General features: G+C 44.0%; 1 protein-coding gene across 1 annotated transcript in view; it reads right to left on the minus strand.

Moving 5' to 3' along the window:
• xylt1 (xylosyltransferase I) overlaps positions 1–21,083 on the minus strand; it is an 83,455-nt gene extending 62,372 nt beyond the window's left edge. The window contains exon 1 of the mRNA XM_034588285.1: positions 20,802–21,083. Coding sequence (XP_034444176.1) covers positions 20,802–21,083 — 282 coding nt within the window. The remainder of the gene's footprint in view (positions 1–20,801) is intronic.
• Between the last annotated feature and the right edge of the window lie 3,917 nt (positions 21,084–25,000).

A 25,000-nucleotide genomic window follows, 5' to 3' on the forward strand; every position in this document is an offset into this window, starting at 1 on the left:
CAGAGCCTCCTCTGTGTGTGTGTGACCGATGCAGCGAGGAGGAGTACCTTTCCTGAGCTGTGTAGGGATAGCTGGGGTTCACTGGGTTCAGTCACACTGTGAATGCAAAGATTGCTTTGTTTGTACATGTTTGGGTTTGTGCAGCACTGTGACGTGGCATAAAAATGTGTCTCGTGTTACCAAGTCATTCATCTCGCCAGATTCATGTGAATATGCAAACTGAATCTGTAGGCAAGGCACAAGGTTTTGGGGCCGGAAGCCTCTTAGTTTCTGTTTCTAGTTTGATCCCGTTTGAGCAGGGTGGGTTGCCTGCAGGTAAAAAACTGTCAGTATGGAGAGCAAGCAGACAGAACACATTGACCGAAATGCATCGGCATATTTTTTACTTATCTGCATTCATATGTTAGAGATCAGCCAAAATGTCGTCTGAAACATTTGACTCATGTGCTGGACTGTAAACAGTGTATGTTTTTGCTGACATCCACTTTGTACATTACATACATGTCATTTAGCCGACGCTTTTATCCAAAGCGACTTCCAATTTGTACATTTAACATCTATGAGGGGCCATTCGGTGTTCACAGTCGCCCCTGTGTACAACGGAAGCCCCAAAAAATTTGCTGTTGCCCTAACATGCAAATTCATAGACAGACAACTGCTGATGGGCTCCAACATTGCTAAATCACTCGTCTTTTTGTAAACCATTACCTCGATTTACCAGTCAAACTCATCTTGGATGGTTATATGTGAGCATGTGTTACTGAATCAGATACACAAACCCTCCCGACACCCACTGTATTGTGGGAAAGATTGAACAATTATATTGCCATGTAAAACCAATTCTAATACAAAGTGACAGATCAAGCCTAATGCTTACTAGTAGGCTACATACGCAAACCATATGGGCATGTCACCATAGTAAAGACAGCTTCTGCTGCACTAATCACTTTGACATAGCAGATGCACAGACTGGGGCATTATTGGCAAAATTAAAGCTACTTTCCTCAATTTTCACAGTGTGAAACAGCTGTCCAAAATTTGAGAGCAAACCAGAGAGAGAGAGAGAGAAAAGGGGAGAAAGAGAGAGCATAAGAGAAGGCAATGAGGAATGGAGCGATGGCCAATAGCCAGACCCCGCAGCGACTCAGATCAGATCCCCCAGAGGTGAGGATTAGGTTTCTGATCCAGATTTTAGGCTGGATTTGGGGCTTTTTCCTCAAGCTGGGCCCATCTGAAATTCTGGATTTGCTCAGTGATGTCAGCCATATTCTCTCTCTCATTTTTTCTCTCTCGCTCTCTCTGTGCATTTGTGCGGGTGTGTGTGAGTGTGTGTGCGTGGGAAACAAAGAGACAGAGAAAGTGCTCACGGCCATCGCTTGGTATTCAGAGTATGTTGCGGACAGTGCCACAGAAGGAGCAGTTAGCCAGTCCGGCAGCATTAATTTGTCAGCATATCCCTGCAAAAAAAACCTTTGGGGCCCCTGGGAGCCAAAGCAGGAGCGCAGAGGGCCTGGGGTGACCCAGCGTGCGCTAAATACACACAGCTGTGCACCGATGTGAAAAACACACAAAAATGTGGATATCCTTCACAATGACTGCATACTAATATTGACAAGTGTATGACGGATATACACATTTAGTTCCATCGCTGCCCTCATCAGCACCAAACTACGACATAAAGGAACACAGCTGCAGTGTTGTATTAACAGCTGCAGTAGAGAAGGGTCAAAGACAGAGCACGTCATGCAGCCTGTGTCCTCTGAATCATCGGGCCCGCTGCAGGCTGACATGCCATGTGTAGCACCACACACACGCGCACACACACGCACACACAGAAAGAGACAGAGAGAACTATCACCTTTCCTGACCTTTGATGTTCAATGCAGCATGCACATATATCCTCATCCCACCCCAGTAACACGCACGCACGCGCGCACGCACGCACGCACACACACACACGCACACACAGTCTAAAGCTTCTTTCAGACATGCACTGAACTCCACAGTTCCTCAACACAGTTTCTGTGGACTGTTGAGCCTAGTCCCCCAACTATTAAATCCGTAGAAATCCAGGAGAATTCGATGCGAGAACACAGCAGGGGATCCCCTGCTGGATTGACCGCAAGCGAGTGAGGGGGTTCGGGGGTGCTTCCTTAAAATTTTTAAAAGAAATGTTTGCCAATAAAAAAGCGGTTTCATACACGTAGAAGATACTGACGAAAATGTCTCAAGAGTTTGTGGTGATAAGAGCTGTCTGTTGTCAAGAAAATCACGTGATCTCCGCGGCGGAGTTAATACGTCACCTGATGCCTCTACCTGCTGCACCCAGCTGCTCCACCTCTCACCTGAATAATGCAGAGGATATGTTGCCGTTGGCCGTTCAGAAAACCTCCCGCTGTGTTGTGCATGTGTGAACGGCAAACTGCGGGTAAACTCCGTAGCCAATTCTCCCGATTTTACCCGGCTATACAGTCATGTCTAACTCTTACCCTAACCTTAAAACATGTTTTCCGTGTGGGGATGAAAAACCAAACCCCATACCATTAAATGTTAATGTGCAAGTCCCCAGGTGACTGTATCAACACACAAAGGTCCCCATGTCACAAGTAATACCGACACCACACACACACACACACACACATGCACACATGAACAGTGTGTACAGCCAAGGGCTATCATAAACTCACAATGGCTTCATCCATTAAACATAAGTAACACAACATTGTTCTGGATTCTTTTGAGATCAGGCACTGCATTTATAATTCAGCATATATGCTACAGCACACTGGGGGTTATGTCCTTACTTCATTTCTTTCAAGTCAAATACATGTAAAGGAATTACACCAGGTGTCTGTGGTGTATACTTACATACATGGGGGAGGTAAAATAGGATTTATATGACAGTGCTTAACGAGACTTCTTGACTGAGGACGTACTGTGCCTCCACCAATGTAGTGAATCTTCACTATGAAGGAGAAAAATGCAGAAAACATTTTATTAATGCTTTGAAACCACTGGAAAAGGACTTGCAAGCTATGTGTCAGGCCACGTAAATATCACAATCTCAACTCAAGGTCATCTTACAACCTCACAACTAGGGCCCAGGTGTTTAACGTTGCTCTGAATGGAAAAAGTTGTGTAGCAAATGTAAAAGAGGTTTTCACGCCCGCACAGCTGAGCAAACTCAAGGGCGCGGTGGGTTTTTGGAATGTTACAGAAATGGTCTATTGAGATATACAGGGAGAGAGTACAGTTGTATTCAACAAAATTCGTTTCCAAAAAAAACGTATAGGCTGGGGATCAGTTTGAGAACAAGACTGAAATGAGCACATGTGGTCGATGTCAGAAAGTCAGCGAACCCTGAGCTGAGACTGTTTTGACAAGTTCTACCACCAAGGTCATGAAGGAACCGCCAAGTTCAAAGCATGGCTAAGACCCCAGTATGATAGGAAAACACATTCAGCATATATTTAATTGTCCGTCACAAGCGCAGGTTAATGCTCAACTCGAGTCACACAGTCGGTACACCAAAACAACTAGGCTGATACACGGTGTAATGAGGATGTCCACCAAAGTGAAGGTCTCACACTGGTAATAACGGGGGATAGGTTTTATCACATGTGGCTCTCGTATCAAAGAGCCTGTGATAAGATAGAGAAGCCAAATCCAGCCGAGCGGTAAAAGCTGCAATGTCCAGGCAACCAGAACCAAAGGGGGTTTAACCTCAGGTGCAGAAGCAACTCAGACAGTACAGAGATGACAGAGAGTCTGAGACATACATGATCCAATTATTATATAATCATTTATTCATGGGTATAAAGAGCCACGGTCTGGTTTTCTTAATGCACTAGGAAAATATTAAATTCTAAATGATGATAGGATAAATACATTGCACAACACTAACGAATTACCTATATTTCTCAAAAAGAAGAGAAAGAAATCTTTCAACAAATGTGCCAATTTCAATGTAAATGTACTAATTGCCCCTGCATATGAACATGGAGGTTCGTATTCACCACGCACCATCACAACCACCGACCTCCCAATTAAAAGGAATAATTGCAATATACATAGGCTATATCCAGACCCTATTAAGGAAGAAAAAGAAAGGAAAATAAAATGAAAAAAAGGTAGCAGAATAATTCTGAGACGCTAATACGCCACCTACTCATTAATCTCCACTGCTGCCACTGGACATAATGCCAGTGAAAATATAGTCCTAGTCCTTTGATTATTTCTTCCCACCTCAGAGCAACACGCTCACATGAGGCAAACAGTTACCAGCTCATTACAGTCCTCCTCTATTGCTGGTAAATTGCAGTCATTTGTGTCTCTTAGGCAAATAGAGTGAGTGCTCAGCCTGCAGACGTGCCCCGGCTCAATTCTAATTGTCTTGACCAAATCTCTTTCTCAGCAGTTAAGACAATTGTGTCTGTGTGCCTCTGGAAGACATGTGTATGCGCAATAGGCTAATACTAATGTGCAGGAGGCTAATATTAATAAAGAGGCAAACTTGCTCCCATGCTGAAGTTACAGTTTATACAGTAGCTAGTTGTTACTATTTTGCACGTATATGTACAGTATGGTAGCTTATTTGGTGTTGTCACAAAGGTTATCATACCATGTACACTTGGTATTGATAAAAAATGCAAACTAATAGAGTCTGACCTGTGCAATACATGCACGTCTCCCCACTCCAGACTACCAGTAAAATCTACCTGTAAAACCACTACCAGTAAAGCCGCTAATACACAACAGACACAATATATTGTCAGACATGAACTCTGGAGTTTGCCTTCCACATATGAAGATGGCAGCAGGAGATCAACGACAGGAACATGTTCGCAACATTTAAGGCATTTAAGGAATATAAGTTCTGTTGCGGAAAGCAGAAAGTGTTTTTGTTCACAGCCCGTCGACACCGGCGTCAGCCCTGATCTCCGAAAGCTCTCAAATCTCATTGTCTTTCTAAGTTCACATCTTCGCCTGCGTCTTCTACATGCAAGACACCTCTTTTTCAACCCGAGATATTATTGTATTATGTTTTTGTTCCAGTTTCCTCTCCGTCACTTGTTTGAAACGTCAACATGCCAACTCGATATCTGTGACTTTACTGGACATTTTCCTGCTGTAATCTCACATGGGCTCAATTGGACATTTCCCAGGCACTTTACCAGGGGGCCGGCAGGAAAATGCCCGGCGTGACTGACTCAGACATTTGCGTTTCCACATACATTCTGCAGCTATATGAGAAAATGGTGAGACTGAAAATATCCATCCTCCAGCAGCGTGAGCAAAAAATCAGCAGCGTGGCATTACTTAGAACATTCCAAAAATTTAACGACGATGCAAAGTGGCTGCAAAAGGAGAACACACTTTAAACTAATTTTATCCGTAACAAAAACACTTGGGAACATTTAAGCTTTGGCCCTAAAATGTGCTTTTGTTTTCCACAGCATAGATCTTAGCTACATCTCTTTTTTCTGTCCATACACTAACGTCTGACTTACAACCGACATACACTCACCCTGATCTGATCCCATAAAGAAACACACACACACACACACACACACACACACACACACACACTTTCCCATGCTTTAGGGCTGAAATAGGAGAGTGGGGGTGAAGGTATAGACAGGAACGGTGCGACTGTGCCGTCTCTCACCTACAGTAACCTGGCAACTACTGTGATAATCGTTTTGAGAACTTTGTCACTATTTTCAGAAGTACTACAAACGATCAATCATTTAATGAAGAAAATAATCATTAGTTGCCATTGGATACAAAAGAGAGCTTAACCATCTACAACAGTAAAATCCTACTTTTGATTGCGATTTGCATTATAATAGCCTACTTATAGTTTTCTATTCAGGACCTATATTTTATGCAGGACTGCACCAAGTACTACTACTACTACTACTACTACTACTACTACTACTACTAATAATAATAATAATAATAATAATATACTGTATACTTTAAAACCATGATATTTTCTGAGACGGTTATCATACCATGACAATCGGACACATTGCAGCCCCACCTTGTACTGGTTGAATGCCGTGAGACACATTCATCGATCCAGTGGAGAAACTGAGAGTTGCATAAAAACATTGATGTAGGCCTATTTGCCAGGGAAAAATAGATTTTACTCACAGCAGCTACCGGGGTAAGTTAAGGACAAAGAGAGAGTTAAAAAAAAACAAGCCTTAACCACTACCCCCCCAAAAAAAGAAACCAGACCAGCCATTCTTGGGAGAGAGAAATAGACGGAGAGAAAAAAAGAGCGGTATTGTTCTTTGTTTGGGCTCAGACACACACACTCACACACTCTCACACACTCACACACTCTCACACACACACACATATATAGAGTGCTGACACCAATAAGCAGTCAATGATTTTCCTAATGGTTCTCTTCTATGAAAAGGCAATTCTCATGAGATGGTTAAAGTACTGAAAGCCATGTGTAAACTCCCCCCCCCGATGGTGGCTTTCGCTCTCTCACACACACACACACACACACACACACACACACACACACACACACACACACACACACACACACACACACACACACACACACACACACACACACAGAGGTGTAAAGACAAACGGAAAGCAAGAGAGGTTGCCAGGTTGCCAATGCAGGTTAGCTGGTTGTGTGCGTGTGTGGGGGGGGGGGTGTGCGCCTCAAAATTGATTAACAACTTTAATCATGCTTTTTTCCCTTGTGTTTTTTCTTCCAATATTATTTATTTATGCCCATAATTTAATCACATTTCCAACATCAATCGGGCGCAGTTTTACCAATTCTCTCAGTTTTAACAAAACTTCCACCAGCTGTCATCGAGGCCTTTATTAAGTTGTATGTGCCTGTGAATGTGGGATTGCAGGAATGTGAATGTTTTCTTACAGAGTCAAATCCACAGAGTTCAAAAAAGAGAGGACTTACAGGTTAAATGTTCAAAATGCTTGAAATTCAAATTGTAAAAAAACTATTTCAGAAAAAATGATCAAGCTTGTGAAGCTTTCTTGTGAAGCTTGCATTAAGTGCATTGCGGAAACATTTGACATTGTGCTCACACAATCAGCCGCCCTAATTATCTTCTCCTCTGCTTCCCACCCACCCTCCACACACAGAAACGTTTCTCTCATACATTGTAATTTCTGTATACCTCTGAGGCTTTATGTTCAATGGAATGGAACAGAAACAGGAAGGAGGGCTGGAGACGGATGAGAGGAGCGAATAGTGGTGAGGACGGAGCGAGAGAAAAGACAAAGAAAGAGAGGAAATGGGAATAAAATAAGTGGAACGACGGCAATTGACGAAGAGAGCGAGGACGAGAGAGAGCCGAGAGAGAGAGCGGGGCAACTCCGGCGGCAGCGGCGTGGAAGCGTCTGCGGAGCGTTGCTGATGTGATGGCACGATGATGATGGTGTTGATGATTCACCGCTGGTAAGAAATCAGTGAGAAGAACATATTATTATCACACAGCTCAATTACAGCGCAATTTCTTCCCGACAGCGACAGCCTCTGCAGGGCTCCTCATTGAAGCTGATTTGGGAGGCCTGCGGCGTCTTGGAGGACCAGTCAACGACTCAGCGGTGCGGTGAGACAGCCCCACTTCAGAAGGGAGAGGGCGACCGGGGGCGAGGAGGAGAGGGAGCACGCAGTGATGAAGAGGGCGAGGAAGTAGTGGAGGAGACGCATGCGAAGGATCGGCAAAAGTGGCGTCAGGCAGGAAGGACAGACAGGATGTAAATGCACTGCTGATGGAGCAAACACCTGTTCAGTAATGAGTGCGAGCTGGTCCTGATGGGTTGGCATGAATACTGAAGAGCAGCTATTTGTGTGGCCCACAATGTTTCAGAAGTTTATTTACCCTCAAAGTATGTGAATGTGCTGCATGAGCAACGGGGGAAGGAGCAGAGAGATAGAGGCCTTTGTATATCTGCAAGCTTTTATGTGTGTGTGTGTGCGCGTGCGTGTGCGTGTGTGTGTGTGTGTGTTGGTGTGAGGAAGATTGTGTGGGTGAGTGTTTTTTGTGATGCAGGAAGGAGAGTATTTTATGATTTAATGCATTCTGTAGGTGTGCGCCTTCAGCACAGAGGGGCCTCTGAAGAGTGTGTGGGTGTGTGCATGGACGTGTCGGCTTTCGTGTGGATGTTTGCAGGTGTGTATGAGCTTGTACAATTTAACTGGTACATCCCGGCTGTCTCCGGCGTACCCTGAAACGTCCCGTACGGTGTCTGCCCCCGAGGCAAAGGCAGCCTCAGCTGAACCGCTTCACTGACCTCAAGGGGAGGGATTCATCAACGTGACCTTGACCATAAACCCAAACCCTGATTCTCTCATGTACTACACACTGGTACGAGTATGTAAGGGGTCGAACATGCTATAATTATGTAGCTTTCACCTGCTTTGTCAAACACCAGCTTGCTACTGTATTTACCACAATATCTACCACATGAATACTAATGTTACCATTGTTTCCTTCGATGTGGCTTTAAAGCTGCACCAATCAATATTTGTATACAGTCGGTGGATCAAATCACTGTGTGAGATGAGAAAGGTGTCGCGTGCAATGATGAAACCACAGACAATTATCTCCTCTGCAGTTCCCCTCAGCTCTGCAGAGCATTTTATCATCTTTCAGCTTATTGTTTTGGTTTGTTTTAGGTCCAGCAACTTTATTGTCATTCAGTTTCACTGCTCTCATGAACCTTTTTAACCCTAACCCTAATCATAGGAAAAAATCTATTATCTTAAAAATTTTGAATATTAAAATATTGTTCAGTTTTTTATGTCATGTATATGTTGTTTATCTGCTAGTTCTAGGTTGTGAGTAAAATATTCACATTTCAAACACCATTTAAAAGGCTCCATCATATTTTCTGAACTTTTTTATCCACAGATACTCAAGGACTCTACGCAAAATATTCTATTCATTATGCATTTAACATCTATTCATTATTTATACATCTTATCCTTTAAGAGATATAGGGGGTGGAGCCAATCCCAGCTGACATTGGCCAAGAGGCGGGTAAACCGACAGGTCTTTGGACTGGGAGGAAGCCGGACTACCCGGGGCGAACCAATGCAGGCATGGGGAGAACATGCAAACTCCAACCCACTATCCATTCAACAAAGGAGCCTAAAGGATAAACGTTGTCTAAACACAAGGCAGCAATACAGAAAATATCTTACTTTAGAGTTAGTAAGACAACATTTTTTACCGGATGTTCAAAGCCTTCTCACAGTTCTACATCCAACATTAAATGATATTAAAACAAATGGAAAATGTCTCTTGCTTAATTCTATACATATTTTTCTTCATTTGCGGATGACATATTTTTGTGTGTGTTGAACGACATCATGAATCAAAACAAAAGTTCTCCTTGTTTAAAAGCATCAGCCACTTCAATACGTTATCCAGATGTGGATAATGCAAAGAAACACTGTATGTGTCAGATGCGAATGTCAGGGTGAATTAGTAAACCACTGCAATCACAACATTGGTTAAGGTGACAAAGGAGAACTGGGATCATTGGGTAGATTTGCTAAACCTCCTCAGCATAATCCTGAACGAGAAGCTCCAATTAAGAGATGCTTGATAAAACCATTTGATCTGCGTCTTCACATCAGCTTACGTTTAAATCCTAAAGTACACCAACAGAGGGAAAAATCACAGACCTGATTCCCTGCATGCGTCTGAGGCCATTTGGACTCAGGCTAGTTTCCAGAAATGGTCTGCAACCGCACAGTCTCTGCCAGCCAGGGCCTAGCTACTATAACAAGCCTTCAAACCAAACCGGGTTCCCCTAAGGATTACGCCAGGATTTGAGTCGACGTCGGATTTGTAGAAGGGATGAGACGTTTATCTTTTCTTTTTTTTCTCCCCCCCAACATTCCGTGATGCAGCTTTCTTCTGTCTTGCATATCTGTCTCGCTTTCGCTGCCTGTCTCCATCTCTCTTTCTTTCTTTCTTTCTCCTCTCTCTCTCTAACGCACAGATAGAGACAAGTCTTTTGGGCTGTTGGCATTCAGCTCCAGTAGTGAGTAGAAGAAAAAAGGAGGAGGAGAGGGAGGAGGAAGAAAAAGGCACCACTGTCAGTTCCTCTGCTCTTGCTCCTCCATGGGACTGGAAGGACAAAAGCTTTCCCTGATGGGGCCTATCTCTACCCAACCGACGTGTCATCACCCTGTGTCTTCACCATAACTGCCACGTACTCTCCTTTCTTCCTGTCACTAACTCTGTCTTATTACAGTAACACAATACATGGGGATTAGTGTATGGTGCGTTGAGGAGATAGCAAGGCGGTGGCTCGTGCTCAGTGTCATTAGTCTGTGTGGGTGTGATTACATGTTCATGTGCATTTGCGTGTTGCATGTGGATCAGCGTGGTGCATGTCAATGTAGCAGCACTGCAGCGATTTCACCGAAGTGGGCAATCTGCCGTGTGCTTCCCCGACGACAGGGCTGTCAAGTGTTTTCCGATGCGATGTAACCATTACGGTTGAGAGACAAACCCACTCCATGCTGTCTGATGATCCCCTACACGAGGCTATTCATAGTAAATGTTGCAGGAGGAACTATATGGAGGCTATGGTGCACACTGTGATCAAGACTGGGAAATCAGCAACAAAAAAGGACATGCAACTGTCGCTGCATGCAATCTGACCTGATGGGAACGTGCTCATGCAGCTTCTCATCATGTCCCATTGCCCGGCACGGCAGCAACACCATGAAGAGAACACCCACTCACGCTTCATTAAAGAGAAAATATACTATCTTCCCTTAAATACAACTCTCCACGTAATTTGTGAATCACATCACAAGCAACTGTATTCACACACAAGTTTATTTGTTGAATATATCATCTCAAAATATGAATCTGAACACAACTGCAAAATTAAAATTTCACTGCAAACAGTAATTTTGTATTTCAGTTACAGGACAAGTCAAAAAAATAATCAATGCAGTGGAGTTAAATACATTAAGATGGTTAGTTCTTTGTATAGGTCAAGATCCAATAAATCGGGATCATATATTTCCCATGATGCAGCTGAATAGCCTTTCAGTTACGTGTTTCCCATATTTCAAACTACGCACCAGTTTGCAAGGCAGGTTTCTTGTTATACAGTTAACATCACCAAGCCCTAGCTGAGGCTAACCTGATGACATCAGGGTCATTTTGTCTTGACCAACTAACCATGTGATAAATTGGGGGAGTTGGCTGTTTCTAAGATTTGTATTTAAATAAACGTCTGTTAAGTCATTTATCACCAAATCTCACCAACACTGACAAACACTGTTGCAGCTTTAATTCATTATTTTTACTGGTGTGTGTAATACTGTGGAGTTTTCATGCCCCTGAAACAGAGACTTCAGAGTTGCGCTTCAGTCTGGACAGAGAGGAATGGAGACTTTCGGAAACAATGTCGCAGACAATGTTTGCTCCCTGATAAGGTGTTATCAGTTACGACTCAACAACCATTGGTGAAGGAAACATAGAGCGAAATACAAGTGTTCTTAACTCTTGTTGCTAATAGTGCCACTTTATTCTAGGTCGACGCAAAGACATCCCTGCTCTTACTTTTTGCCATTGCTCTTCTTTGTTTGTAGTATTTTCGGCAACTAAGCAACCAACTGCAGAGTAGAATTTCTGCTTCCTGTTTACACTTACATGTTTGTACAATATTAGTATAAAAACTGGTTTGTTATTATTTGCTCTTAGTGCTATTGTTCATCAAGAATGCATCTACACCACACAGGGGTCGTATTGGGCAGTTTTTGACAGAGGATCAGATTGAAAGATTGCAGGGAGTAATGGAAGGAGAAGGAGCAGCCACAGTGAGCTGTTAAGATGAAGAGCTGCAGGCGACAGGCTTCACACCTCCGTCCTCTCAGCGAGGTAACCAACTCAGCTCACTGTGCCCTGCTGATCGCAGACTGATGCCGTGTGCAGCAGAAAATTAGATCATATGCTCGCAGAAAGATGGAAAATGTTCAATGAATGCCAGACTTTTTTTGATTCAAACAACAACAGTTTGTTATGATGGCCCCAGATTCTGTGACCTGTAGGATTAAACCCGAATTCAATGTCACCAGCAGTGACAACTGGTGTCTCCAAATCAACCAGGAATCCTGTTACATCACGTTGTTTCTTACACTAACCCCAAACGCTCCTGGAATCTGCAACTCGTGCTTTTTTTGGGGTCAATTTTTAAAACAATATATCTTTCTATTGAGCTGTTTAATGTGATCATCATCTATCATGATCTATGCAACATGGTGTAATTCAAGTAGTGTGTCTCACAGTGCTTGGCACTAATCTCTTTTTATAACATACAGCAGATCTTTTTAAAGGGATAATCCTGAAACTACGAAACAGCAGGGGAGTTGAGCAATTGGTCTAATAACCCATCCATATGGTGATGGTCTAGTCCAAACCTCTGTGTGTGTGTATGTGTTTGTGCCTGTGTGTGTGCGCGCCTAGCCTTTTAGCCCTGCACTTAATGTCCACATGCACCCAACTTCAGATAAAACAAATTCGGCCCCTGCCTCGTCTTGCCAGCTCTCTCTCTATGTCTCTCTCGCAGGGCTGCCTGCTAAGCCTCTTACCTTTGGGATTATTGGCAACGCTAGGTATTATATAGCTTCATTCATCTGGATGATGCGTTATTAATGTGTTGGGGAATGAAACCATCTGCAGCAGCAGCCGTGGATGATGTCGGGATGGGGTGTGTGTTTATGTGTGTATGTATTTGCATGTGTGTGTGTATGTGTGTGTGAGTGATGCAGCTCTAATTGGTGGTAGTTTGAATAGACTTGACAGAGGAGAGATGCACAGTAGTTATGATCTTTGTTTTTGAAGTTTTGCAGATGAGGCACACAGAAATGTCATGCTGAGCACAAAGCGCACGCACGCACACTCACACACACACACACACACACACACACACACACACACACACACACACACACAGCATTCACACAGTCTAACGAAGGACGAGAGGGTAGTAAGTTATGTGTTTGTTAAGTCCCTTTCAGACATGCACATCACTCTGTAAAAGCACTGTTACAAAAGACTCAGAGGTGATTTTCTGTGAAGGTCTCTCTTGAAATGTCACCACGTTTCCCTTTTCAGACAAAGTTTCCATGTTCGTACAGTATAGCCGTGAAAATTATGAGTTTGGGCTTTAAAACATACGGCATACAGTTTCCATTAAGACATGAGGCATCTTCTGCATCTGTGATATGGCCTTCATGTACTGTAACCCTTGACGACGAAGGTGAACCTGGTGACAGTGCTATAGGGCTGGTTCAGAGTTAATTCAACTTGGGAACCTTATAAAGCTAATCCTGGAACAGCTACCGAGAGCAGGCTACACTTAGCAATACATTTCATCACCTCCCATCAGCCCTCTCGTCAAAGCTACGCCCCCCAAAACACAAGAATGCACACTGCTAGGAGCCAACTTTTCTGTGACTACGTCTGTAACTTCTGGCTTTAGCCTCTGCCTCTCTGGCTGAAGAATCCAGTCATGCGCAGTGAAAGCATTGGCAGGGTGCACGCAGGCAGGTGGGTTATTGACAGACAGGTCGCCGACCAATCATTTCATTCAGACCATATGAAATGGTCGGTGGAGAGGATTTCAACAAATGAGATAAAGTGTTTTAGAAAAAAACGCACCTACCCCAACTTATAATAACAGTTTGCTTTTTCACGGGCCACCATAGAGCCACGTCATTACATAACTGCATATTTCACTCTTTATGTCTCGGATTTTCCACCACAGGCTTTGTTCATGAAGCTCCCTCTAGTTCAGCTGATGACCACAGAACAAGGAGGTGGTTTGTCCCTCGGCTGCTTCCCTTTGGCATCCAAAAATATGAAATCTTCTTTGCAGACTGCACACGACACAACCTCTGTTTTTTAATAACTGTTCATCACAATGTTTTGGATGGTGTTATTTGTTTTGTTGGTCACAATAATTTTGCCCCAAGCCCATATGTAAGCGGTTCTTCCTTCTAGCAAAATGTTGGTATGAGAGTCGAACTTGAATTTCTTTTCTTTTATGGAAACTAAAAGAACTGATATAAGATTAGGCACTGGCTTTGAATTGGCCATTAAACTGCCTTAGTGGAAAATGGAAATAAGTCGCCTGATCTCATCCCAACTAAAGACCTACAAGTGAGACGAGACCACACTCATCAAACCTTCAAGAATGGCACAGGGATGAGCAGCATACAGGGGTCTTAGGGACCTTGATAAGATGTTTTGGTACGTTTTTTTCTTTCACTAGTGGATCTCAAACATGACAGCATCAGCAAAGAGGGAGCAGCAACTACCATGTTTTTAATTAAAATTTGATTAACCTTAGTTTTGCCATTAATCATTTCATCAATGACTTCAAATAAAATAGTGAAAATTTGCTTGTCCCACCAGCAAAAGCTGAAAGTATTAAATTTATAACTACACAAAGCATTACAAAAAGAAGCAAATTGTCACATTTGAGATGCTGCATCTTTGAGGCAACATCCCTTTCTCCTCCATCAGGGCTATTCACACATTCTGCCTTTTTGATGAAATGCTCAAATTAAAACATCGGCTGTTGAATGAGTTTAGATACCAGTCTCATTGAAGCCTCCTCTGCTGAAGTTCATTAGCTTTTTGAATGCTGATTAAACTGTGTCCGTGGTAATGAGCATCAGATTTGGCAGAGTAAGAGTTCTTTAAATTAAATTTCCGACTCTACATCTGCACGGCCTGTTGAGATATACTTTATGTAGAATAGTGTACATACACTATTGGGCTGATGTTAAACCCTCAACACACTGTTTGCTATTAACTTGCTGATGCAGTTATCCATTAACCCTATTAAATATAACACAATAATGAAAGTTGCACCACCTTCATCTCCTGAGCAAGATATAATTGACATAATTGACAGGACTGCTTGAGTCATGCCACAGTGTTGGTGTGTGTGTGTGTGTGTGTGTGTGTGTGTGTGTGTGTGTGTGTGTGTGTGTGTGTGTGTGTGTGTGTGTGTGTCTGGTCCTAGGATTAAGATAGGCTCCCTACAATGGATGTCAATGCAAAATCCTAATAAAAGATAGCTGCGTAAACCTGTTTTTGTTTGTGTGTGTGTGCGGTCCAGGTAATAGGGGACCTAAATCTGTTTACACGGTCACATTATGGGGACTTCTTTATGGGGGAAAGAGCAAGCCCCCAAAATGTACATCAATACATTTTAAGGTAAAGACATGTTTTAAGGTTAGATCAACGTTTAGGTTTAAGTTGGGTTATGGTTATGTTTAGGTTATGTTTGGGTTAAGATTAGGTTTAGGCTAAGGTACGGTTTATGGTTGTAGTAACTATGATTACGATTGGAGTCTACAAGAAATCAATGTAAGTCAATGTAATGTCCTCTGAAGTCATGGGTGTGTGTTCGTGTGTGTGTGTGTGTGTGTGTGTGTGTGTGTGTGTGTGTGTGTGTGTGTGTGTGTGTGTGTGTGTGTGTGTGTGTGTGTGTAGTATTTCTAACATCCTGACACCTGTCAAATAGATATTTACACACAGTCAGCAAAGAGACAGGAGGACAGAGAAAGGGTCGGGGTCTCTGCTGCAAACAGACAACATGGATACCACACTGAAGAGGTCGGCAGTACATCTCGCACCTGGTCTCGACGGAGCGTTCAGCAGGGACGTGTGAGCGTGTGATGTTTGCGCTGCTATGGATACCCAAACTTTCAGTCTGCAAACTACATACGGTCTGAAGTTTTCGGATTCCACGCTAACACAGATATTTTGCATATGAGTGGGATCAGCTTTGTGAAACATCATGACAGGGTTTTAGCGGCACACTGCATTACGACAATAATGAAATGTTTGGGGGGGTTTTCTCCGTTGCAGGTTTTGGAGACAGATGGTGTCATGTATACAAATTACCCTTCAACATCAAAGTGTCTCGTTTTTTTTCCCGATGCAACTCTTTCAAGTCTGAGGTGCATACTTCTTCCCTCAGATGTGAATATGTTTCCAACTCTCTCCGAGACTAGCAGCATTTGAAAAAGAAGCTCGCTGTGCGTGAAATAACGACAGATGGACGGACTGATAGGCAGGCTGTACTTTACTTTCCCTCATTACAGGTTTTTACAGAGTAACACTTTATTGGCGTAATGTTCGGGACATTTGAAATTTTAAATCACACAGTAGTGCATCTTCTGGTTGTCTCTGGACTGTAATTATCTATGTTCAAATGTCAACACTCACGACAGGATTTACTTTCGGGGAGGGGCAATTTAACAACCAATTCCCACTGCTGGAGTGGCTGGGCTACAATACAACACCAGCACCGACAGTGAGAAGCAGAGGAAGACGCTACATGAGAGAAGGGCAGGGGAAAGGTGAGAAGGGCCTCCCTGTTGCAAACTGAATGAAAAGATGTTCAGGACACGAAATATGAGAATAGTAGTGTACAAAAGGTTACACCAAAAGATACCACACCAAAAAAATCATTTTGTGATTCACATACATTGCATGTCAGCTACTTCAGGGGTCTGTTATACAACTAACACAATCTTTAGAAAGAAGAGGAAGTGATTCTATAAATGTTGTGGCCATGATGTCAGTCCGATATGATGAAATCAAAATGTTCAAATAGACAAAATTATCTGGCGACGATTTTGACCTGCAGTTTTACCCAGTTGGTGACACCAGCTGTAGTTTATCCGAGGACGTAGAAAAAGACATGTTCAACTCAGTGGAATAAGTAGGTAGATAAAGTGCTACACACATAGACCTAATCCTTCTAAACCAGTGATTTTTGGTGTCACTGTGTTTACACACTCACACACCCAGACATTGCTGCTATGGAGCTGTGTCACCTATGACTGTATGTATGCCCCCATGTCACGGTCTGTGTCGTGGCACTACACTGTCTGGCTATTCCTAAAAACTACTTATACATTGTGTATATGTGACTGTATGTGTTGCTATAAATATGTAAGTGTATGTGGGTGTGTTAGCGTGTAGCTGCTTCTCTGCATCTACATAATTTTGGATGTGTGTGTGTGTGTGTGTGTATGTGTGTGTGAGTCAGCACTGTGATCATGGACACAGTGGGATGAATCATGTTGTGGTTGTGCTGGTGGTTGGAGTACAGGCTGGTAGCAGCGACGGATTCCAGCGAAGCTCCCAAATGAAAAGCACATGTGAAGTGCATTTTTATTTGGTAGCATGCAACTATCATTTTAAAGCCCTTTAATTTTAATTCAGTCTTTCAACGTTAGAATAAGTGTTTTCTTTAAATTACACAGGTAATATGACAAGACTTTGAGATTTTTAGCTTCTATTATTGTCTTAATTTCCTCCATCCATGGTCTAATATTCTTTGCAGATCAAGGGGGAGAAATGGAGTCCCTGCTGACATTGGGCAAAAGGCGGGGCACACCCTGGACAAGTTGCCAGCGAGACAATAGAAACAACCCTTACCCCTCACATTCACACCAAGGGTCTATTTAGAGTCTCCAATTAACATAACTCCAATCTGCGTGTCCCTGGACTGTGGGACGAAGCCAGAGAAAAGCCACGCAAACACAGGGAGAACATGCGAGCTCCACACAGAAAGACCCTTTGCCAAGCTGGGATTCGAACCGGGAGCCGTGCTGCACTGTTATTTCCTCCGAGAGACAAAATGAACGAGATATTTGGCAGTCACAAACTATTCAAGTAAAATATCCGCTGGCACGCGTTTCTTTGTATAAATTTGCCCTGAGCCAAGCGTACCACTGTGGGAAAATAACTGCAGAGAAGATATTTATAATGAGATGATGTATAATATTTTGTGGTTAAGCTTGTCATGTAGTGTAAGTATTATCATCATGCTGTGGAACAATGGAGAGAAAAAACCTGAGGTGAACGTGCACTTTCAGACCATTTGAAATGCCGTCTTCACCGTAGGAAAGCGTTTAGGAAAACTCTGTGCAAGGGGAAAAGTGTACATCAGAGGTAATGTTACATGTATTACCATGACTAACAGGAAAACTCTTTACAACATGTGTGAGGCGGACGCCCGCTGGGCACATGGGGTTCATGACAGTATATGACTACCGTGGCAGATGGAAAGAAAATGCTGACGACCAGATGTGAAAGGAGTCAGACGCCTTTCAAAGCTTTTACTCCGTCTCCTGCTGAAGGTAGATTAGTTTAATTTCAGCACAATAGCAGTTTTTTCCCATCCATTACCGGGGCTACCCTAATAAGCACTTATTAATTATAATTGTGAGGCCATGCAATGTCGGGCAAAACAAGACAGAATAATTGATAAGTAGGAATTTGTGATGGGGCATCTGCAACAGGTTGGAACTCCCAGGTAATTTTAGGTTCTCCATGTCATTATATATAGATAGTGTACTGAGATGTGAACAACAAGCTGTGGTGTGTGTTGGACGACGACAACAAAAACATCCATGCTCGGCATCACCATTTCCTCAAAAGACTCAACAGGAGACAACCACTAATGACGACCACAGCTCCTGCCTGCTCCTGCCTGCTGCGGTGACACATCCTGGGCTGTGCATAATGTTTCCGTCCGACACAAGTTATCATGTAGAGACGCTGCTATTGTCACACTGTAGCTTCTGGCTCATTCTATTCTGGAAGTGCCGTGCTCCCCTCTGTCAGGCGTGGTGCCTCGTATAGAGCATCAGTTGGCGCTTATGCGTCACCCTTATGCTGGACCACTCTGCCAGGCCAAGCCACCCACACACACACACACACACACACACACACACACACACACACACACACACACACACACACACACACACACACCACCCACTAGAATGAAAATGCAGTGATTAAGCAGTTGAGGGAATGCATGGGGCTGAGGGCGACTATATAGTTGAATGTTAAGAGTTGTGGGGGGGGGGGGGGGGACACGGAACTGCAGAGGGAGAGAGAGGGTGGACTGGCTGACAGGCTGGCAGCAGGCGAGCTGACTGACTGGCTGGTGGACTGACTGTCCTATACAGGCAGTGTGAAGTGCTCATGGGCCCGTGGGGAGGAAAGCCCTTCTTTAAAAGCTCAAGGGTGCACATCCACTGTGCGCTTTAATAGCACCACACATTTGCACAAATGGGTGTTGACGCAGCGTGAGCAGGTTGTGACACGACCGATCCACAGCTGCCGTTGTGTCGTTTATGCTGAGTCCTTGTAGGACAATTACAAATATTCCTCACAAGGAGAAACACTAATGTCCTAAAGTGCTCTAATGCAAACTCACTAACAAACCTCACGGTCCCTGCAGGACCATTGCAGGGATATTACACTGATATGTCATTGCGGGATTCCCATTCTGTCAAAGTGCAGAACAAATGGCACAAATCTAACCCCGTCCTTGCTGTGACTTTGTGCTGTGGAGATGCCGGCAGGTGGGACGAGTGGGTCCTAGCAGATGAAGTGAGTGAGTCACTGTAAAATCTGCGGAGGAGACAGCTGATACAGTGCGCGGCTCAGAGTGAGTGACTGTGCGCGGAGGCCACAGTGTATCACACTACATCGCAGCCGGTTATCTGCTGGTTGCATGGTGGCTGGAGAGCAGTATGGGCTCTACTTGAATGGCTGGCAGCTTTACGAAGGGGGGAAAAAATGCAGCAAGCTTGCCAGGAGTAAATGCGTCCAATTTCTTTTCTTATTCATTTTGTGGGCAGGGGAGGGGAGGGGGGGGGGGGGGGGCCTGGCTGCTTGAGAGATCATTCGAGCGGGAGGCTCAATTTTTGGAGAATTTAATTCCAGACATCAGGTTTTGGAAAATTAATCACATGCTCCGCAGAAGCACTGTACAAATACAAAAACCTTCTCGGTGTGTAAGCCTTCCGGGGCGCGGGGAGCAGTCAGTCAGCGGAGTCTGCAAATAAACATTTGAGATTTATTTCAAATTTCCACTGTGCATTAGCTGCTCCGCTTGAGAATGGACACAGCTCCACAGGCTATGTGTAATTTAATTTATTCATTCTGCTTGCAAGATGTTCATTGTGCAGGGGTGCATGTGGGCTCTGGCTCCACAATCACATCTATCTTGACCTTTTTGTGTTTTATGCCACTGCCAATAAAACTGTTTGCATTTTCACAAACAGCAGACGACAGCTAATCTCTGTGCACTCATCAAAAGCAACCCTCGCAAATGAGATTAGGTTTCAGTTTGGCCTTGCTCTCGCAGGAGCTGCTGAGCCGTGCAGCTCCTGTGTTTGACTCTAAACACCAAATAGACCGTGACAGGTAGAAGCTACTGCCCCCCAGTCACACACCTCCACGGCTACTATCTCGTGGAGGGGATTTGCCCTGCCGCGCTGTCCTGGAGTGAACTACACGCTGACTTCACATCTCATCCCCAGCGTTGGGCATGTTGCCGCTGGAGTCCGGGCTGGAGTGCGCTCGTTCCCGCGGCGCAATGTGCCTCCTGTCCTCAGCGAGCGTTCAGCTGAGGATGCCCGTCTCCTCAGCATCATCGGTGGGGTGGGGGGGGGGGGGGATACGGGGGGCTCGTCCGCCTCCTCACACATCCTACCATGACCCTGCGAGGCTGACAACAACCGAGCACTCGTTCACTCAGAGCCGAGGCCGTGTGCTCGTCTCCCCCCCCCAAAAAAGCGCAACTGGGAATGTTTGGACCCGCCTGCCATACAGTGCCAACCGCTCCGGGCTCCATCCCCGGCGATGATGAGCACAATCTCTCTTTTTCTCTACATGACATGATCACATCGGCGGAGGCTCGGTGCGTCTTACCGGCTGCTGTATGTGGCGAGCCGCCCCCCTCCCTGGCGGCGGAGGAGGAAGATGCTGCTGCTGCCGCTGCTGGACCCGCTGCTGGAAATAGTCGCTGCCCGCGGCTTTGTTGCCCGCGACCCGGTCCCTCTTCTCCCGCACGCTGGCGCCTCCGTCCTCGCCGGAGTCGAGGCTGCTGAAGTTCCACACGATCAGCGTCTGCACCAGCAGCACCGTGAGGGCTGCGATGAGCGCGGACCGCGAGCGGCGGGCCAACCTGCGAGCGCACAAGCCGCCGACCATCTTCTTCGCACCGCGGCTGCACGGAGCTGGAGGACCCGTCTGTGGCTGTGCGCAGCGCGACGGGAGGAAGCGGTGGAAGTAGAGGGAGGACGGGGAGGAGGAGGAGGAGGAGGAGGAGGAGGAAGGGCAGGAGGGAGGGAGGCTGAGCTTTACGGCGGCGGAGGCGAGGAGGAGCGTGGGGAAGGAGAGGCACAGCGCCACCGTGTGGTGGAACTGGGTGACAGGGTGTTCAGAGACAGACACGGTGTCCCCTCTCTGTGTGAGAGAAATTACACAGACGCTGGACTAAATGTTCATCTCTACAGAAATTCTGATAATGACTCCAGTACATGCATCTAGGATTGTTCTAAATAAGGGGCCACAAATCACACAGAGGGGCCAACATCCATGTACAATTACTGATCCAGTAAGGTGCACAGTTAACACTACATTCATACTACTACACTGTCATTTGAAAACAGTGTTTTCAAACTAAAATGATCTCTGTCCACACAAGTGTTTTGACTCCATATCAGTTGTATACTAACTCGCCTGCAGACGCACGTCACCTGACCACTCACGTGCACTGGGCATTTGGTTTTTAGATGCAGAATCTAGAATTGTCTAGACCCAATCTGCAAGCAGTTGTGAGTGTCTACATCATCGTTTCCAAACATATCCGTTTCTGCCCATCCAGTCTAAAACGCAGCTCTGGAGTTTTCAAATTAAAACGGGGTCAGAAGCGTTTCCAAACTACTCAGTTTTAGTAGAGTGGACCCCAGGTTCATCTGTACCAGAGTTGATGCATTTTCAAGTGAAAACATAGTAATGTGGATGTAGCCTGAGTCCTTGTTTAGTGTTAGCTCTATAGCTTTGAGCAAATACAATTTAGCCGTGTTCAAGAACATTAGTACTTTGAAAAAGTGTATAGGAAAAAAATAATTCTGATTGAATTGTCATATTTTTCTTTAGTATTGTTAGTAAATTACTAGTTTATTTAAAAAAGGACCAAGGACAGGACAGGGGCACTGCAGGGGCCAATCCGATTTCAGCTGGAGCCTGTGACCCCCCTTGGCCCCCTGGATCCGCCCCTGTTCCATTATTATTATTATCATAGACTATCACTGGGCCTCTAGGGCTTCTTGACAGACAATGAACTGGTCCATACAGGGGTGTAGCTACAGGAACTCTGGGTCCCCCGATATATTATTTCCTCGGGCCCCCTCTAAACTATGCAACCCTGTGGAATTTCTGTCTTCCCCTCTGTAAGTTTTTGGAAACATTATCTCCATTTACACCCCACTTGCTAGATCCCAGCTGGAATCCAAGAGGTACATTAACATTTTTTCTTCCCTGCTTTCCGGGAGGTATGTTACAGCTGTGCAGTGGAGCTGCTACGAATTAAGTGATTTGCCCACAGACATGGCCGATAATTGCCATAAAGTGAGTTTGTCATCTGATTGACTTTTTTCTTATTTAACCAAAATGCCACCCTGTTGCTTAAACTAATCATTTATCAAAAAATCTAAAATCAGTTTAATCAGCCAGAGATTGACTCTTTGTTCAGTTTTAGGCACAGGAATAAAACCATTCACCTCATTTACGTATAAAGAAAAGACCGGACTGCTGTGGATTGAAGGTTCTAACTGGAGCCACAAACCTCCATAGGAAATAAGGGTTGCAATCAATATTTTATATCTCCTTCAACAAGCCCTTTCACTGCAGATTTTTTGTCATAGTATGAAAACCATAGTTGTTCGAGTGTCCGAGTAAGTCATGACAGAGAGCCAGCGTGCACCACAGCAGGTCCCTGAGACTGAAGCAGCTAAATCCTTGTTCACACAACATCATTTTCAGCCAGATTTGCCAGTTCCCCCCGAGTTACACAAGTCGCAGACAAAAGCCCCCGATTGGCGCTCGCTCGGCAGTCGCCAATCGCTGTGTGTGAACTCTTCAGAGAGGCTCTGTCATCATTCGTTTTATTATTTACAACAGTGCTTTCCCTCATGTGTTATAACCCGAAAATATGCATGTCATGGATACAAGGTAATCAAATGTGGTTCCATGCACTATGATGAACACACAGAACAGACATTGTACAAGTCATCTGATAAAAAGACCTTGTTGTTCCAACATCCATCATGTGGCAAAAATGCTCAACAATAGCTCAGAATTAGCTATTCAGTGTTTATTTGATTAGTCTATTTAAGATCAAGATCTGATTGTGAGAGACACAATCGAGAAAAAGAGGAACATATGAAGACAAAAATGTATTTATCATACGTGAATTTGCAATACAAATAAGGTTCTGACAGAAGTACTGCACATTTAGCGGCACTGTAGTGCGGGAATACAGAATGTACGATATTGAAAACATTGAACACACAATTCTGTTCCTGCTCCACACTAAACAAATTCCTGCAGTTTTTGCATTGAATTGGTGGTGAGTTCTACAGCAGTGGTATTTTTGGCTCCCTCACAGCTGTGACTGGGTTTATTGCACCTTGGAGCTCCATCGGCACTATTCCTATTCAATCACTTCTCTGCCTCTTAAAATGATTTAAAAAGATGCTTCTCAAACTGGTGGTCTCCTTGGATTTGTCCCTGAACAGCTCACATAAAATCCGTTCCGTAGCGCAGAGGATACACCTTGTAATGAATCCACGCCGAACTTTCACATTAATTAGTCTTAGGAGCGGAGCCAAAGGAAAGCAATCCAGCACCGCATCTACATACAGTTTGTAGATCTGATTGTAAGTCTTGACTGTGAGTATTAATTACGAAGAAAAAACACACAATGTGTTAAAATGATTATATCATTCAGACTCACAAGATACTGTCTGCCATTTCCTGAGATATTGTGTATGAAGCTTCATAAATAACTGTCAAGTCCAACTCTGAGCTGGGAATATTTTTAGTTCAATCAAACTTTCAGCTCAGTTCGGCGGAGTGATTCAGAGATGCTTGTTAAATAAGCTTCCTGACTTTTATACAAGCCAACACCACCAGTAACAGAAGAGCTCCTCTGGCAGATCCACAGCCCAATACTGCACCTATACTTAATAAGATAATTTCTATAATTTTGCCTGGTGCATGTTAACAAGATGACATTCATGGTGCCAACCAAAGACCATGGCCCTTTCATTAAATGAACAACAAATACTCCTATAAGAATAATCTTACTTTTATTACATACTTTTATTTGTAAATAAAAATAAATAATAATCTTTATATTCCGAAAGTTTAATGTGACTCAAGCACTGATGCCAGTGACTCCACAGTGTTGTAAAATGAGGACTAATATGATGTCTACCCAGAATGATCTGCCGCAAACATTGAATCAGCCAATCATGGGCCTTAAAAAAAGGTTACGTGTCATGGCCACATCCAGGCTGCATCATAACATTTATCATGGTGTAGTGCACTTCTCCGAAAAGACCACTCATCACTCAATGCTACGTATGCTTCAATGTACTGAGCTATCAGAGAGCTTGAACTGCATAATGATGTATTTGGGCATTAGAATATTCATGCTGACAGCGTTATCCATTTGAAATGATATTCGTATTAATTAAATTAGTTAATAAGAACATTTTCAAATGTGAACAGTGGGAGTCCCGAAAAATGAATGTGCATGTTCCCTTTTTTCACTTCTAATCAAACTGCCAATAATTATTATACTCTGCTGGCGCTCTGGATACAGCCAGTGGGTTTGGGTTGTCCAGCCATCCGTCTCGTTGTAGTGAACATGATATCTGAAGAACTCTTGATGGAATTTCTTCAAATTTTATAAAAATGTTAAGTTGGACTCACGGATGAAATGATTAGAATTTGGTGCACAAAGGTCCATGTCAAAGTGACCTTGTAAATCACGTTTCGGGTGTTATGAATGGAACATCTCAGGAACACCTCAAACGTTCACATGGATTGAAATATGA

Source organism: Hippoglossus hippoglossus, chromosome 1 (assembly GCF_009819705.1).
Source record: "Hippoglossus hippoglossus isolate fHipHip1 chromosome 1, fHipHip1.pri, whole genome shotgun sequence".
NCBI classification, from domain to species: domain Eukaryota; kingdom Metazoa; phylum Chordata; class Actinopteri; order Pleuronectiformes; family Pleuronectidae; genus Hippoglossus; species Hippoglossus hippoglossus.